This window comes from Parasteatoda tepidariorum, chromosome 10 (assembly GCF_043381705.1).
Source record: "Parasteatoda tepidariorum isolate YZ-2023 chromosome 10, CAS_Ptep_4.0, whole genome shotgun sequence".
NCBI classification, from domain to species: domain Eukaryota; kingdom Metazoa; phylum Arthropoda; class Arachnida; order Araneae; family Theridiidae; genus Parasteatoda; species Parasteatoda tepidariorum.
The window spans coordinates 53,509,138-53,528,158 of NC_092213.1; the positions used below are offsets into that span (position 1 = coordinate 53,509,138).

Consider the following 19,021-nt stretch of genomic DNA (forward strand, 5'->3'; position numbering starts at 1 on the left):
CCATTTTTGCTACTGGCAATTCCCATTTTAATCCAATCGCTCGTTGATCACCTTTTGTAAATATAATTTTGGGTGTTAGAACGCCTCTGTCCGTTTCATAGGAATGTAGTAAACCGAACTCGACTAGATCGATCGCTATATGTACATTAAATTTCGACAACAGTGTCACCTCTCTTTTTCAATATCCTACTTGCGAGTTCTGTGATTTTCTGGGTTACGTTGCCGATACTTTATTTAAAACTCCCACAAGGACGCTTTGTAATTCAAAAATTTCACTGGAAATAATTTCGATAGACTACCCAGATCCTTAATTAAACATTGATAAATTTGATTGACAGATAATGTATATGATACGAGGTTTTGTATGGAATAGCATATTGGATAAATGGCTTCCTTGGCTATGTTGGCGCTTTCGCATATTTTGGCGAAATTTTCAATAAAATTTTTGTAAGAATGGTAAAATCGTTAGGCTTTTTTTAGACAGTAGGTCTTATTGTGTTTAATCACGTGATTTGTGGGTCCGATTTAGATCTTCAAAGTAGGGAATTACTTAACAATGCTTAATATACTGCTCAACAATGAAAACAAGCTGGTCCTTCATGTTGTGTTTGATTTTATTAATCCTGAAATCTCAGCTGCACTAGCGTTTTTCGATTTTGATTCATTTGGCAATATTTTGCTGCACGAGTAGCACAAAATGCATAACTTACAAAAATTTAGTACAAAATATCAAAGTTATCATCACTTTGTGAAGTTTTTTCTACTCCAACTTATCTTACTCCGCGGGAGAAAATAGATTTGCATTATGTTACAGAAATATTCCAAACGCCTCTAGAAAAATATTATTTGATGTCATAAAATTCGAATAGATGCGATAAAATCTAGTAAAAATCTGGGTATTTTTTCCGTTACCGATGGGCAGTACCTATTTCTGTTGAATTCGCGAATAATATAATCTGAATTTGAATTTTTAAAAATCTGATTTTTCCTTCAATTCTTAAAACTTAAATGATAAACCTTAATTTTTATGCATGTATATCTGATTAATAAGGTTTTTTTTTTAAATCTGGTTAATTGATACAGTTTTTAATTCTGATTCAGAAATTACAATTTTAAAAATATCATTTCCTAAAACATGATTCATATATTCTATAGTAATTACTTTTTAAGTTGTTGATGAATCAGATTGATTAATGTCAAGAATCTGATTGTTAAAAAAATCTTACTCGTAAGTTTGGTTAAGTAAATAATGTGAATATAATTTTTTTCAGTGATTAAAAGAGATTAACAAGAGATTAAAAGATATATAAATTATATTTTAAATTTCTTTCCAGGGCTTTGTGGATCATTTTCGATTGACGGTGGCCTAGATTTTCCAGTAAATTTTACGCTTGATGATACAAAACCAGATGACACTTTTCCAGCTATTATTGGGTTAATTAAGCTGTTAATACTAATAATTTACTACGCTTAAAATTAATTGTTATAGTTGTTGTTGTCGTGTTTATGCATACAGTGCTAGTGAAAAGATTAGAGTCCTCCAAAAGTCTTGATAACAAGATTTGCCCGAAGTTCTGGTGCCCGATGGCCATGGAGAATTTCGATGGGAGGTGTTCCACTTAAAATTAATTATTTTGTTTTTAAGAGTAAAAATAGGGAATATGTTCTAGCTCTCTTTGTGCCGACGTTTTAAAATTTGAATAAGTGACAGGGACAATTTTAGATACCGTTACGAAAAATCATTCAAAAATTTCAATTATTCCTTTGTTTAAATAGTGAAATTTTTGCATAGGTTAAGCATTAGGTCAATTATGGAGTTAATTTCGTTCGGTCATTTTGCATTATACCCCATACAGCAAATTTCGTCCTAAAGACATCCCAAAACATTCCGAACACTCCAGGAACAGTCATATCCGTAGAGTGTCAGAAGAAAGAATTTCGTAGGNCTACTCGCCAGGTTGGAATTGTATTAGTCTAGTTCCTTTGGAAATAATTTATATTGTTGTTTTACCGAAGTTTATGAATTTAGTAAGCATATTTAAAACTCAGTTTATTAATTAAACTAAAAGGTAAATGTTATTCCTAGTAAGTGGAAGTAGTTGTGCTTTTTTCATATTATACCCAATTGCAGGCAATTTTTCTTTTCAACGATTTGAAAGATGGCGTCGGTGATGTTAGCTAGCTTATAGCTCTTTTTAAAGAAAAACGTAGTTTATTTCTCGTTCTTTAAAAAATAATACGGTACCTGTAAGTGACGTCGCCGTAGGAAAATCATGACATTTGTCGACTCAGAAGCCAATCACGTTCGACATGTGACTTCGCTTACAGATATCCAATTAAATCTGATTCACATCACATGATTAATAATAATCACTTCACTTCTTCTTGAGTTGTAAGTGCCCAATTATTTTAATTCGTTTTGACAGATAAGTTCAGAAATCGACGTGAAAGGCATGTGAGGGCTGCGTCATTATCATAAACTGGCCGCGGACAATGGCATCAAGCTTAAGAATACTTAACATAGTATATCTTTATTTTGATGAGTTGAGCTTCTGAAGACGGGTTTTGCGTAACTAAATGTTACAGGAAACGGCAACAAATATTAATAAAAGTTAATTGATGATAATTAATTCAACACAGTTTTTCAAATCTATTTTAAGAATCGAAGTTAATTAAGGCCATATTAGAATACCTGAAAAAAATATTTTAGCCGAAATAATAAAAATAATAGTTATTAAAGCTTGAAAAATAGTTAGTAATAATTTATTTGAAATTTATTTAGCAATCATTTACCTAAAAAATCCTTAAAGAGATTTTGAAACACGTTGATGCTGTTGCCCACGCTTTTTAATCTAGCATCTTATTATGCTAAATGTTCTTTTTTTATATATGGGATTACTATCTTACTTTTAAAATCTGTTTTGTATTTTCTTAGGTTTATTTGTTCAGATAAGCTTCGTCGTTTGTGTCAACTAAGTGTGGAAGAAAGAAAAATTATGGTAGCTAAGAGCTTCGCTGAAGTAACAGGTCTTCAAGAGTTTCTTGAAGTAAATATTTAATATATTAATGAGATTTTATGTGTTGTTTTGCTTGAAAAAGTTTTTAAAAAATCGAAAGCTTTCACTTTTTTTATGAAAATAGTTCTTTGAAACTTGTATGAAATACTGTATTATATACTTAATTTTTTTATTAAATATCCCATTTGAGATATTTTAAAACTGAAACCAATATTCATTTTTATTCACATTTTAAAACGACTTGGTGTCAAACATAATATTCGGCCACGTAAAATGTCGATAAGTTTAATAGAATCATAATACAGTAAGGATAACAGCACCGTTATTCAAAATTTGAAATTCAGGTGCGAGAAATTACTAAGCATAGATTTGTGAGTTCACATTAGAACATTTGAAGTGAATGTAAAGTCGAGCTAAAATGGATGCATTAAAAATACATTAACACAAAGTATTGTGTCAGAATATGATTGCATCTCTATCCGTGTCAGCTCATAGAAAATCATCCCATTCGTTTACCTTGTGCCTTGGCAAAACCAGTATTGATGTAGGTCTTCCAGGAAAACTTTTATGCTCAATGTTGGCAATTGTTTGTGTTATACAGAGTTTGCCATTAGCAGCAAATATTTTAAGATATATGTTCAGGTTACACTCGCCTTCTAAATACTAAAATTGTACTAACATGCGTTATTCTGTTCTAGAGTTATTCATCTTCGTATGACTTTACATCAACTTTAAATGCTCTCATGCGAACTGTTTTATGAGTTGTTCGCAACACATTCTACAGTGAACTCTTCTTACCTTGATTTATAATCCTTATAATCTGGAAAGATGGCGCTGCTATCGCTACTCCACTCGAAACACTAACACATATGCCAACTTTTCCTTTTTACAACATTCCTACAAAATTATACTTAGTTGTAATATAATTCAATGTTCTAAATGCTTAAGAAATGTTGTCACATTTTTCAAAAAACTCTGATATAAAGTTAATATTAAGATAAAAAAACAATGCTTTACATTTATTTTCTCGCTTCTTTCACCTTCGTCAAACAGTGAACGATGAGAAGACATGGTTCATAGTAGACTTCCGAAGTCAAGCACCACTGGTTGCTGTCAGTGAGCAGGTGGGTGACCACTTTAATTAGCCAATGAAGGGACTGAGGTATCGGTTCTTGTTAAAATGTTCTACCATAAAGTGCACGACTTCGAGAGCAGATGTTTAAGATACCAAAGGGTGGTGGAAAGCCATTTCCTCTGAAGAGAATGAAAATTTAAATCGCAATTTTTCGGATCATCCTCAGGGATATTTCTCAGACAGTCGTCAACTGCCCATTATGTAGCTCTAGTGAGACGTAAATAAAAGTGCTACTGCTACTTCTACTTTTTCGTCTTCTTGCTTATACGATATATACATGAATAAAAAAGAGACAAAAATATTCCTATTTATGGTGGGAATTTATACTTTCCAGAACACTATTACATTTGTTTTTTTTTTATATGAAATGAATGATTCAAAAGGTAGTTAACACTTAATACCATGGCTATAAGTCGGGATGGCTTATGAGATAAAGTAGCCGTTCAATTGACAACAGAAACTGGTTGATTCGTATATTTCTTTTCTTCATCACGAAATACAGAACTGATTTAAAATGTTCTTAGTATCATCAATTGCCGGGTAATCCGATTCTCGTCATCAGAAGAGATTGCCTTGTCCAATGTTACTTAGTTTCGCTCAGAAATTCCGATCTTTTCAAGGAGTCTCTTTTCCTTTATTCCGTTATTGGGATATAAGTTATGAGAAATTGGAGATGAGCGTTATTATCACAAATCCACTGCTTTTATCGACATCGAAGAAATAAAATTAATAATTACAATTTTCTGTAACTTCCTATAATATAGTTACAATTACATACAGTAGTTACATTAATTTATAACATAATAATAGTTTGCGTAAACTGCTATTTAAAATTACAATACAAATATTTTTTACCCATTTTCAGAGATTTAAATGTGGTCCGGATTACAATAACTAATTTTAGATAATTTTGTAAGATAAATGTATTTTTATTTAAAATTGTTGTTTATAGTTAAAATGCACAGATAAAGTGTTCAAGTGATTATTTTGCCAAAGGTTATATCTCTATGAAATATTTATTACCTTTTATTAAAAAAATTAATAATAAAAAATTAGAACAGTTAAATTTGTACAAAAGTATTAACTTTTCGTAAAGTTATGCCGTTAAAGTACTTAACGGCTTGGCTCACATATGCAATTTTAGAAATAAGTATGTTCAAAAAGTTTTTATGAAATTGTATTTTCAGCCAATTCACTATGAAGAGAAGAACTGGATGGAAGAACAATATTCTGGAGGATGTTATACAGCTATGTACCCACCGGGGTTTTTCACACGTTATGGAAGGTTAATTCTTAAAATCATAACTTGAATAAATCTATGTTAACCCGAGAAAAAAAGTATGTTTAAAACTACCAGAATATGGTAAAATTTTCCGTGTTTCTGGCTCTACAACAATAAGCTCGGTAATTTTTGCCGAAGTAGTTAGTGTTAAAATCTGTGATAAAATTTGGCAATTTTATTCTGATACAATTTTATATGAGCATGGCATGAAAACCATTTATTTGTTTAAATTTACTTTTCAGTTTTGTATTCTTGACCAAATGTTTGGCAATAACAAGTATTTTGAAAACCAGAATTTCCGGTAAGCCATTGCCATATGGGCAGAAAAATTATCGATGGATACGTATATAAATACAATATATTTAGGTTTCATTAACCAGAATCATGGTTTTTATTACCATAAATCTCATACCATGCAGTAAAAGAATTTAATTTACCAGAATTCGTTGCTCTGCGTATTGTATAGCACATTTATGAACAATTATGTTGATTTTTATAATAACTATAACATCTATTTTCACATTGGTAACAAGGAATTTATTTTTTTTGTCGATAATGTTTAACAAATTTAGAATTTTTTAGCAAAATTTAAACAAAATGTACTATATAGCTTTATGGCAATTTGAGTTTTAAACTTTAAGTGTAGGAAGTATTGTTGGAATTAAACAAAACATTTATAAAATAATTATAAAAAATACGTTTTTTGCATTGAATCCTTTTTTATTAAGTGAGTGTTTTTATTAGATACATGCAAGATCACGGTAGATCGTGTCGTTTGTTAATTCAGAATTGCGTTGTCGTTTGTTAATTGTCAATCAGGTTCGATACATGCACGTTACGTATCTTATAGGTGTCCAATTAAATCTGATTTAAAGCACATGATTAGGCATATTCAGTTCCCTTCTGCACAAGTTGCAATTAAAGAATTATGCAAATTTTTTTTTAGATCCTCTTAAATTATTCCAGAGATATAAGAAAATGAGCAAAAAGTTAAATTAAGATTAAAGGGCTTAAGCCTTCTACCGTTCACGTATCTAAACTATTCTGACAATATTTTCCAGATTGCGGTTGGTTTTTAAAGTCGAAAATAAGTAGTTAATATTTCAAAGAAATGATCACAAATTCTAAAATTGTTCTCTGATTTTATGTAATTCTTGCAGTTTTAATTTTAGAGAAAAAGTGGTCATCCCGATGCAACCCAGAATTCTTATTTTCACTAAATTAATTTAAAAACAAATTTTTGTCTTAAAATGATTTTAAAGAAATTTTTTTGAGAAAATCGATTGCTGAAATAAGCAAACGAAGCAAATATTCAGTTATAGATATCTTTTTCACCTTATATTTTCTGGAAATTAGTTTTCTTAAACTAATAATTGGAGAAATATAAATTTATCAAGAATTTTAACTAAATAACTAAAAGAATTTGTTTAAAACTTAATTTAGGAGAAACGCAAGAAAATTCATTGCAGAAGAAACTTTCTACATTTTTATAAGTAAAATAATAACGTTATATATTTTTGTCAGATGCAAATCTTGAAATTTGAGTGAAATAAAATGATTAATAATTTTTAGTATTTTATCATTTGCAATGAATTTATAACTTAATAAATGCCAAAGGAATACATAGAAATTATAAATAATATCAAAAAATAACGTAAAATTTAATTTAAATAACTAACATCTATAGTGTTTTTTTCTCATTTAATATTTTAATGAACATTTTAAAGCAAGCCAGAAGAAAATGGATGTGGAAATGTTGTTCATAATGTAATTCATATTAGCAATATTACATTCATATATAATATTTTTCGTTTTTTAAACAATAAATTTAATTTTATTTGGTTAATTGTACAGAGTGATACGTGAACCAATAGACAGGATGTATTTTGCTGGTACAGAAACTGCAATAGAATGGTCTGGTTACATGGAAGGTGCCATTGAAGCTGGGGAGAGATCTGCCCGAGAAATACTTTATGCGATGGGAAAGATAACGCAAGATAAGGTATTTCAAAGAGAACCTGAATCATCAGTAAGTTATTCATAAGTATATATTCATAAGTATTCACAAGCATATATTCATAACTATTCACAAGCATATATTCATAAGTATATATTCATAAGTATATATTCATAAGTATATATTCATAAGTATATATATATAAGTATATATATCATAAGTATCTATATAACATTTTATAATTTCTATGCACCATACATCTAATGCTACACCTTTCGCGATTACAAGTTTATTGTTTGTAACTTTATAACTGATAATATTATTTGTAACTAATATTATTATTCGTAACTTTATACTAGGTAAAATTAAAAATACGCTTCTCCTTAAATGATTTTTGATTAAGTTACTGAATATTTTTATGCAAAATTTTGGTTCATGAATTGGCAATGGTTTTTATACAATTAATTTTTGATTTCAAAAACCTGTTTAAGTGGAGCTTATTATTTACGGCTAAAACTTTAAAAAAAATAAAAATTACTAATATGGAATACACAGTCAATGCAAGAGCGTTTTTTCTTCTAGAAAGTGCCAAAATTCGTTGTACTGTAAGGAAAAAAGGTCATATTAAAGAACTAATTGAATGGAATTTAATGGTTTAAAGAGTTAATCGCAAATATGCCAATTAGTAAATACTACCTGTAAATTAGGATAAGGAATAAAAAAATATAGAGCTATACTTCTCAACATAGATTTTTTTGACGAATTTGGTTTCTATATTATATTATTATTGGGCTAAATTTGAGGCTTACAATTTAAGGCCTAAAAATAACAAAAATTTCGAAAATTCGATAAAGAAAAAAATAAAGGAATAAAAAAATATAAATTCTGCTGGGTTTTGCTTAAAAAACCAGATATTTTGTTTTTGCCAAACGCAAATTTAAACTAATATACTAGTTCAACTAATGGAAAACATTTAAACTATGCTTCCAAAATAACTTCTATTTCCCACAACATATATAGCGCAGTTTGAAGACAAAATTAATATACACTCTTGCAAATATTTAATTTAGAATGGTGTAATGTGCAGCCGAAAATTTTGCCAAAATGTTTCTCTTCAGGAAATGAGGGAAATCTTGATAATTATAATTGCTCTATGAATGAGGTCGAGCTACAAAGTCTTTCTCATGATTCCATCCATGAAAGGGAGAAATCAAATCAAAAATGTTAAATAATGCATTACTTGAAGCCAAAAATAGATTAAGAGACTTAAAATAATGCTTATAAGAAAGAATATTAAAGTGTGAGAAAGAGCGTTCAGTTTAGAATAATAAAACAAATTATGTATATATATCAAGCTTATGAGAAATTTTAATCTGCTTTCGATTTTCAGGATGTTTTACCAAAACCATTTGAAGTTAGCTTTTTTGAGAAATATACGCCATCCGTGCCTACTTTTTTGAAGTTAATGACCTTAACTGTTTTTGGATTAGTAGCACTAACTATACTGAAATGTCCTAAATTTGTAAAAAAGTGATCTGTTTTCTTGCTTCAAACTAAGCTGAATGAGCTTATTTTGTTATTTATTAAGAACTACTTTGTTTCTAATTATAAATAAAAAATATTTTTACTCTTGTGCGTGTTTCTATCATTGCGATAAATTTAAAAATATTTTTATTGATCACTTTTTAAAATTACAGGAAAAATCATTTGGAATCTGCATCTGAATAATTTTTAAGAAGCACTTGATGGCAAATTTGCAATAAAAAGTAAATATGAAAGAGTTACATTTATGGTAGGTTTCCCAAAATTGTCCGGTATTTAAATAATGCATGAGAGTAAAACTGAAGGAGTAGAGTTTGTTAAGGTCCGCTTACAAAGTCAAAGGTTCTTTCTTTCTTTATGTTTTAAAATTAGTAAAAAAGTTTGTTTATATGTAGATAGTGTTGCCAATCAAGAAATAATTGCCAAATAAAGTTATAGAATAATGTTGTGCAACAACAGAATTGTGCTATGTGAAAGCAAAATTCATAGACGCACTGACAAATATTTCAGTTGGAATGGTCTGACACAGGGCTCGAAAAAACTCAAAACTTTTACCCGTCCCCGAGGACGGCTTGTCCAACAATGTACCCGTCATCCTTTGAAACTAACCCGTCGCTTCTAAATAAATAAAAATATAATTTTCTCTTATTTATTACAAACATTTATATAAATTGCACAATGAATTAGTAGTTACTGGGATTGAATTATACAGTAATAAAAGGAATACTAGGTTACTAATTGGAACCTAGTATTTCTTTTATAAAATAATTTATTTCTTTTATGAATTAATTTATTTCTTTTATGAAATAATTTATTTCTTTTATGAAATAATTTAAATGACCAATGTCAAATTATCTGGAATGTCAGTTTATCCGAGGGTTCTGCGTTTTTTAAATTAATCAAATATGACGTTTCCCAGTTCCACAATCAAGCTAATGATTTACAGAGGTTTCTGCATAAAAATCTGAAAAGGGTTTTCCATTTAGGTAGATGTTCATAATTGCGTTTAACGCTTCTTGTTTAAGACCAGCACGTAATTTTTTTTTCTTTTGTAAGTTTATTGCTGAGAAGTCCCTTTCAACCGCTGCAATACGGGAGACAGAGAAAACATCAATTTCACCATGAGCAGTATGGTGCTGTATTTCTAGATTAGAGGGTCATTTTAGAAGTGAGGTGCTAGACTCTTGTAAGATAACAAAAATTGAAAATGTATCGCAAACATTAACGGGAAAATGGCTGTCCGTGCGGACGTCGGATTCGAGAAATTCGTTGTCCGCGGGGAGTTTTTGACCGCTGAGAACGGGCAGACGGGTCGTTTTTCGAGCCCTGGTCTGACATGCATTATTTTAGAGTGTTTTAGTCAGCAGCGCCATCTTTTAACATTCTTGGTAACTAATTTTGAATATTTGTGAGTACAAATGGAAGATTTTTATGTAGTACGCAGCAAACTGAATGCTTCCATCGTGTCCCCTTTTTATAATTTTTTTTCCTAAACTGTTGAAAATTTTTCGGACATTCACTAGTAAGCAGTACCATTATGAAGATGTTAAAGTAAAAAAAAAATCAATAGCGTCTTAAGTCCTATTTAGACAATCCAAGTTCTTGAACGAAGATTGATTGATATCACTGGAAATTGTTTTGCTTTGAGCTTGGATTGCGTAAACAATCATTAAAGTTGGTCCAAAGCCTTGGACGATAGTAGAGAATGTTCTACTTTCCATCCAAGTTTTTCCTCCCTTAACCAATCAGCGTCTTAGGTTTTGTGACGTCAACAAACAGGCATCAGACTACGTCCTTTTGTGGTCTGTTTTCATGTATTTTAGTCCAAATAAACTGATCTGCTACGGTCTATTTGTGTTATTATGATTTTATTTTAATTTATTTAGTAATTTTGAACTCATGTAAGTATGGTTTTATAATGTTGAATATGAACAATGCGCATGCGCAAGTTTTTCTTCCCACCAATCAGTGACATTCAAGAACTTGGATAGTGCCGACGAATCATCCAATTTCTTGGACAGAAAAATTCCTCCAATTTCTCGGATTCAAGAACTTGAGGCCTTTAGACACAAAAATACACTTTTTATTTATTTTTAATAATTTCACAGAGAAAAAAAGTTTGGTCAAAACCAATAGAATCCCGTAAAATTACAGTATTTCTGGCTCTATAGGAGCAAGAAAAAAATCGGTAATTTTTTACCAATCTGGTAATGAACAATTCAAAACTTTTTTGATAAAGAACAGAAACTTTTCTATAACTTGGAGACCCACCCACCATTCGCTTAGCTCTCTCATTGGAATCTTCTGTATTTTAGTCTAGTTTTGTAGGCGGCCAAGCTTTTTGAATCAAGTTCAGAAAATATGCAGCACAGTTCCATAAAACCTTTTATTAAATTTTTTTTATTCAGTTTATATACACTATGATTCGATTCACGCGCATTCATATGGTACGTAGAAAGTACATTAGAAACAAATAATTCATAGAATTCCCTTGCGTACGCATCTATACATTTCAATGTTTAGAGACGGTTTAAAGGAAGAAAAATATTATGTTAAAATTATCATACTATACGGTAACGATGATTCTAGAAAAAAAAAACTTAATTCTAGTTAGCTGAGCCAAATTATACGGTATATAAATCATTCATTTGAGAATTCTTTTGTTCATATAATAACAACTTAACAGAAATTCTGGCTTTCAAAATTATAGTTCATATTTCCACATATTTAGTAAAAAAAAATTAAACCACGAAAGGGAATTTAGCCGAATAAATGTGTTTTACACCATGTTCCAAGGTAGTATGATGAAATTACTAAATTTAACCATATCTACCAAATTTCATCTCATATTGTAAGACCAAATTTTACAGTTAATGTTACTAAAATCATCAACAAAGCGCTTTGGTAATAAAAGAGACAGTGAGAGACAGAAGCATGGTAAATTTTACATTATTCTGGTAATTTTGACCATACCTTTTTCGGTATAAGTCTTTTATTATTCAAGTTATCGATAAATTCGTAAAATGTATAAAGATTCAAAAAAAAAAATATCAGGAGTATCTTAATAAATAAAACGCCTCTTATTCTTGCTTTAATAATGGAGCATCATTAAAACTAAAATATAGCTCTAAATTATTATTTCATCTTCCTAACAACGTAAGTAAAACAAAAATGTAGAGCAATTCGTTTATATGAACTGTTCACCTTTGATCTTTCATTTCTTTACAAATTATAGCTTAATATGTTTAATTTTATCGTTTCCCACCCGAGAAAGTATGTTTTATACGAAAATTCGTAAATATGTGTACTTATGCGATCAAGCGAAAGACTGCAAATTGGATTTTAATTTTAATTAATTTTATCTGATTAATTTTTAATTTTTAATTAAATTCTTAATTTTTTTTATCTGATTTTTAACAATATACACGAGCATTAGTGTTTTATAAGATACAGATACTTGAAAAATTCTAGTTAAGCAAGGAGAAAAATATAAAGCTCATTTTTTTTAAACTGTGTTTTTTTCTGTCTTCCTTGTTTGTCCGTATAATTTGCACATATAGTTATAATAAATTTCCGTACCTTTATCAAAGAATTCTAAAAATATTTCCGCACGAATTATAGGGCTCAATATTTCGATAATAAAGTAATAAAATGAATGGAACTCATCAATATTTTCTTCAATGAGAGAATAATACTAAACGATGATACAAAGATAATATCCTTAAGTCGAAGGGAAAAAGGATAGAAATGTTAGTTAAATTTAACGTAACTGAAAAGTTTTTTTTCCTTAGATGACGACTGTTTATGCATGAAAATAACTGTTTTACTTGCAGTTGAGAGTATGACTTAGACATCGGCCTCAAAACACAGCTGAAATTTTTCCTTTAAAGAAAGAAAAAAAAAGAAATATTTAAAGAAAAATATTAAGGAAAAGGGTTTTGTAAATTATTATTTCTTCTATGAAACTTCTTAACGCCTTATGATTATGTAAATTTTGTTTTACAATTTTTGTTGATATTTTTTTCATTTAAGGTACATACATATTTAGAATGAAAAATTGATACTGTTTTTAAATAATGATCATTTAAAAATAGCATTTTGATATTTGATATTCTAATTTCTTTTTCATAAATTATCAGTTAAATTCTAGATATAAACATAGGTACTTCCTACACGAAACCGGACGGACAAGGTTATCTAGATTTTCCGCATGACATCATGAAATAAAAATAAACGAATGATATGTCAGTTTCGGGCCTTATTGTATGTATCGTTTCCTTTCTTTCTTGGACTCTCACTTGAAAGAAATAAAAAAAATGGTTGATCAAGTTATAGTTGTTGGAGCAGGATTGAGCGTTTAGTTACTATTCCGCACTGTTATTAATTTATTTATCTTTGTAATAATCTTACCTGTGGTGTTAGTTCAGAATAACGTTTAAAAGTTTCTTGCATATTGGTGACTTAACATTAGTTATTATAACTGTATTTTTTTATTTTTAATATTGACATTTGCAAAATTAAAAAAGATTAGTTTGAATTTCGCTTTGTGTCGGAAGTTTTTAGTGTTTTAAAGATAAATTAGTTGTTTCAAAGTCTAATTTTGAATTGCATCATGCAATTTTTATGAATTTCAGTTCTTCTATTTTAGTGAATTAATGATATTTAATCATCTTAAAATTCGTATCTAGTCATCTAAAAAAATTATCTAACAAATAAATAATTTTTTTTGTAGCGTAACTTAAGGTTAAAGTTGTTATTTTAACACTAATTATCATAATTTAGTTTTTTTCTTAATTTTGGCACTTGCATAATTCCGAGAATTAAATAACATTCCCCTTTGTCTTGAAATTTTTATGTGTTTTAAAGATAAATTAGTCATTTTAAAGTATAATTTTGAAGTATAATTCTAAGTCGCATCTTAAAAATTTTTATTAATTTCAGTTCTTGCATTTTAGTAATTAAATTATAATTAATCATCTCAATGAATAATTTGTTTTTATTTTGTTGTTGCGTTACTTAACTTTAAAGACGGTAATTTAACACCAATTTTTATAGCTTAGTTTTTTTCTTACTTTTGGCACTTGGAAGTTTCCGAGAATTATTTAACATTCCGCTTTGTTTAAAAACTTTTAAGTGCTTTAAAGAAAAACCAGTTATTTTAGAGCACAATTTTGAATTGAATCTTACAATTTTTATTCATTTTACTTCTTATATTTTAGTTCTTGTATTATAGTAACTTATTAAACCATTACTTGACTCTTTAAGAACCACCAATAGTTTCCTATATTATTCATATTATGTTGCAAGTGCATTATTTTATTTGTCACCTTTCACATCATAAATTAAAATTTTTAACCCCTTAAAGTTGAAAGTTTATCCCTTTAGGTCTCTGCTCATTATTATTTTTACTCCTAAAATATCACTACTATTTTGATCAATAAAAAAATGTATCACAACTATGATAATATGTATAATTAACTATGTTTTAGTTGAATTTATGAACTGTTACAATTGACCCCGTAAGTGGGGACAATTGTAACAAGTGCACGGCTGTCAAAAATTGCTAATAACTAATATAATAACATTTAAAATAAGGTATTTATTTTTTTTCTAGTAGAGGATAGTCTACTTTACTCGTCTGTCAATTAATACTAATAATATATTGGATTTTTTGTTAGTTGAAAATAGTTAAGTAAAAAATGTTACAATTGACCCCACTCTCCCCTATAGGTTGAAATTTGGTATATTAGTGGTATACCTTAGGGTTGCTCCCCATTCAAAATAATAAAGCACACTAATTTGTCAATTTAGTGAAAAACGCCCTTGAAAGTTTATTTACACTTATATGTATTAGTTAAATCTTAACGTTGTAAACAGCACAATGGGATAGTTCTAGTGTACCTAACTTACAACGATAATTTGCTTTTCGCACTTACATTTTTACCAAAGAGTTTTTCATTAACATATTTTGTAAAATACTTTTATTAAAGATTCTCTTATTTTTTTACTAAAGATATTTTTCTGTTAAATAATAGCATTATTACAAATATAATTTTATTTTTTGATTATTAAATCTTACCTGACAACTGCAGTGGTTTTTTTAATAAGTAATTTTTTGTTTACTAATAGAATCAATTTAAAAAAAATTAGAATTTTACGTATTACGTTTTTCAACTATTAGACATTACTAAAGTAATAATGTAATGCGATACGATAATGAGAAAGTACCATGCAAAAATTTTTAAAAAATGCAGTAAATAAAATAATTCATATTTCATTTAGTTCTAAATGCAGACAGAAGAAACTTTCTCAAAAATTACTGTGATTTAAAAGCCAAGAAGCATTTAATATATAAGAAAATACAATAAATTAAATAAAATTATACTTAAATTAAATCTATCTAAAAAACTACATTATTATTAAAAGGTAAAGGAAAACGAGATGAAAAATCCATACAGCGAATCAAATCCCAATAGCTAGAAAGAACTTGTTTTTGCCTTGTGAAGTTATCAAAAAACTGGTTTCAGATCGAAAAGTAAAAAGTGACAGCTAGTGTATTTGAGAACACAAATGTATTTGAGAACACAAATGTATTTAAACTAATATTTATATAAACATTAAAAAGATCCAAAACACGCCAAGTTCAGTACATAGATATTTTTAGCATAGGGGGCTGCTGAATAAAGTTTTCTGAAACTAGATTCAAAATTTTTCGAATTTGTAAATTTTCGCATAGTTTTGCTAATATTCTTTGCTTTGTGGCTAAATTGGCTAAATATCTTTGTATTGTCCAAGACGTGATGAATTCAGAGTATGCTGATCGGTACCGTAAGGGTGGACGATTTGCGAATTTTTAATAATTATTTCCGATGAGTAATACTTTAAGACAGGTTTGATATTAAAAAGAGAGCGTCGAATTGCTTGGAAACAGTCATATGTGCTGGAAATTGCTTTTAAAAAAACCTAAGGAAAGAATTTGTCTTGTCCAATATGCTCTGAACTCAGATGTTTATTGGTACCATAAGGGTGGACACTTTGCAATTTTTTTTATAACTATTTGAAATACGAAAAATGATTTAAAACTGATTTCAGATTAAAAAGTGATCATCAAATTGCTTGGGAAACACCTATATGTGTTAAGAATTAATGTTATAAAATTTAAAGAAATAATCTGTTTTGTCCAATATGGGCTGAATTCAGATATCTATTGATACCATAAAGTTGGAAATTTCGAGAATTTTTCATGATTATTTGCAATGCGAAAATCATTTGAAATTAGTTTGATCCAAAATTTACTGTATTTATATTATTTCTTTGGTAATTTTTCAACTCTCATCATAACAGTTTACGGGAAATTCTGTTTTTTAAAATTATAGTTCTTAATACCACACATTTTGTAAAAGACTAATAAATGGTAACTGAATTTAACCGAATAAATAGTATTTAATATCATACTCTAAGGCATTACGAAAAAATATTAAATTTGACCTTATTTACTGAATTTTATCAAACTTAAGGAATTTATCATTATATTAAGAATTATTATATACTAAGAATTATTATATTATATTATACTAAGAATTTATCATATTTTTTTCATTTTGTCATACATTATAAAGCCATCTTTTGTTAATTTTACCGAAATCATTACGGAAGCTCTTCTGTAATAATCATAGAGTTTTTTGGTGTTCTTATAGAGTCAGAAAGGCGGTAAATGTTGAGATATTCTGACAGTTTTAACTATACTTTTTTCTTAGTTTGTGTAACCATATATTGTCATATTATAATATACTATCGTATAATTAAATGTGCTCATTTTAAGAGGTATTTCTTTTTATACCAGGCTTAAGCGCAGCAAAGTGGCTAAATGAATCGGGTGTCAACGTTCTGGTACTTGAAGCAAGGGATAGAGTCGGAGGACGGACTCTTACGGAGTTTGTAAGTATAACTTTCGTTACTGAATTTCCGGCTGTTATAAGCAGGAAGGGTTTTCCTTATAATCTAATATTTTATTATTGAGATTTTCATACTTCTCTATGAATAATAATATTAATGACAAAAAAGTTTATTTTAGAGATGAATCGAAGCAGTCTTTGGAGCCTTTTTTTACTAGAAATTACGTAATTTTTACATGCAAAAATAAAAAAAACAATTCTCCAAAAACTTAAGAGTCATTTGTAAAAAATGATGGAAAATGAATCATTGATAAAAATTTTTTTAATTAACAGAAAATGCTTTTTATTTTATTGTTAGATAGTTTGATTTGTGATTAATTTTTTTCCAATGCACGCCTGGGGAATGACCTACGTCATATAGGCATCTGAATTGAAGATTTCCATTGGAATCATATTAATTGGGCCAATATTGCTCCTACAGTAAGGAAAGATAGTACAGAGAATGAAAGAACACCAATTCCTTGCCCGGGATTCGTACCCAGAACCCTTCTGATGCAATGCCAGTTCCCTGAATCCTACACAGACCGGTCGGCGAATGTGAATAATAATACAAATCAATTTATTTTTCAACTCCTTATATAGTGTAAAGTTTAATCACATTGTTCATATTGAATACTAATTATATCTGAGGTCTTATTGTACAATACTATGGTTCAATTTGAATGGAAATATGGTTCAATTTAATACCTTACCACTATTTTAGCAAATCGATATTCTGGTTCAAAAATGAGTCGATATTTCAGAGAAAGAAAGTTTCAGAAAAATCAGTTAAACGTTGGGCATGAATTTTCTGAATTGTTGGTGCAATTAGTGTTATCAAGTGTACTACAAAGTATCTAAACGTTATTGTTGCTTCATGTAAAATGAACATTAAAAACGGTGATCATGCCTTACAAGTAGCAATTGCTCCTTAAAAATTGTGCGTACTTATTTCTTTGGAATAATTTAGCACTGCAAAAGCCAATAGCCATACAAGCCAATTACTACAGTTGAGATTTGAATCCAGGGTCCTTATATTTTCATTTTTTGTAATTCAGGGAAAAATTATAAATAGCAATTAAAACTAGCGGGCTCCATCTCCTGCTTGCTTACGCTTCCCAATTACCCAAAATTTATCTGCAAGGCAAGCCAATCTTATACTTTTTACAAGGTAATTCATCTAAGTCAACCATATCACTTCCTTCAATTTGATCACCATTTGAAAGGTGTTCTAGCGTAACCTCTTACAAATAAAAATCAATTTTTAAAAACCTCAAATCTAATTCTACATTGAAATAAATGACTTACAATAGAAAAGATCGTAGAAAAAAAAGATTTTTTCCTAAAATATTTATATGCACTTTATTCTTAAATTGTTTTGCTTAAAACAAATTTTTTTTTATATCTATTCAGATATCAGACGTGATCGGTTGTTTTAAACATTTTTCTCTGAGCTTTAATATCCACACGGCATCTAACTGCACAAAATCCATAATGCTATGCAAATTTGTATTTCAATTTTTCCTTATTTCGTACCGTTTTAGAGATAGGAACAAAGTTTTCTCCTAGTGGCATTGTTGGAAGTCTCATCTTGTCACACTAAACCACTTTATACATAGTAACAATATTTATAGCTAAGTGCAGTAGTTTGAAAATTAAGAAGGTACACCTTGTACATTTTACAACACAAGCTTTGTAGCACATATATTAAACATTTGCATAAAAAATGACAGAGGGGAATTCGCATTAATACCCATAGTAAAGAAAATAATACGAGATCAATATTGTTAATAGTAGATGGAATATCGACTAGAATATCGCAGATGAAACCTCTCGACTTAGTGGTTTATCAGTGGCCTTTATTGTTGACGTTATGTTTCATTGTTTGTACACTTATAAAACGAATCTGGGATTGCATGGTAATGACCTTATTCTGTTAAAAACATAAGTATGGTTAAAATATGCCCGTGTTTAAACCATAATTTTTCTGTTCATATAATAACTTTTTACTGGAAACTGTTTTTCAAAATTATAGTTTTTATTACCGCACATTTAATGGAAATACAAAACTGAAGAGTAAATTTAATCAAATAAATGGTTTTACACCATGCTCTAAGTACAATGAAAAAACTACCAAATTTTATATATATATAT

At 28.8% G+C, this 19,021-nt stretch overlaps 2 protein-coding genes across 5 annotated transcripts in view; both read left to right on the forward strand.

The window, feature by feature from the left end:
* Positions 1–16,865, forward strand: part of LOC107456150 (amine oxidase [flavin-containing]) — a 37,355-nt gene extending 20,490 nt beyond the window's left edge. Inside the window, exons 10-14 of one of the 4 annotated variants that reach the window (XR_011637883.1) lie at positions 1,335–1,446; positions 2,936–3,047; positions 5,340–5,437; positions 7,333–7,463; positions 16,777–16,865. Coding sequence is in view for 2 of the 4 variants with exons in the window: in XM_071186159.1 (XP_071042260.1) it covers positions 1,335–1,446; positions 2,936–3,047; positions 5,340–5,437; positions 7,289–7,463; positions 8,782–8,925 (641 nt within the window). In the remaining 2 variants the exon portion in view is untranslated. Of the gene's footprint in view, positions 1–1,334; positions 1,447–2,935; positions 3,048–5,339; positions 5,438–7,288; positions 7,464–8,781; positions 9,025–16,776 lie in introns of those variants that run through there. The other 3 variants (XR_011637882.1, XM_071186159.1, XM_071186160.1) reach the window with 3 other exon arrangements.
* LOC139426651 (amine oxidase [flavin-containing]-like) overlaps positions 13,184–19,021 on the forward strand; it is a 28,468-nt gene continuing 22,630 nt past the window's right edge. The window contains exons 1-2 of the mRNA XM_071186158.1: positions 13,184–13,288; positions 16,776–16,871. Of these exons, the coding sequence (XP_071042259.1) occupies positions 13,199–13,288; positions 16,776–16,871 (186 nt within the window). The 5' untranslated portion in view covers positions 13,184–13,198. The remainder of the gene's footprint in view (positions 13,289–16,775; positions 16,872–19,021) is intronic.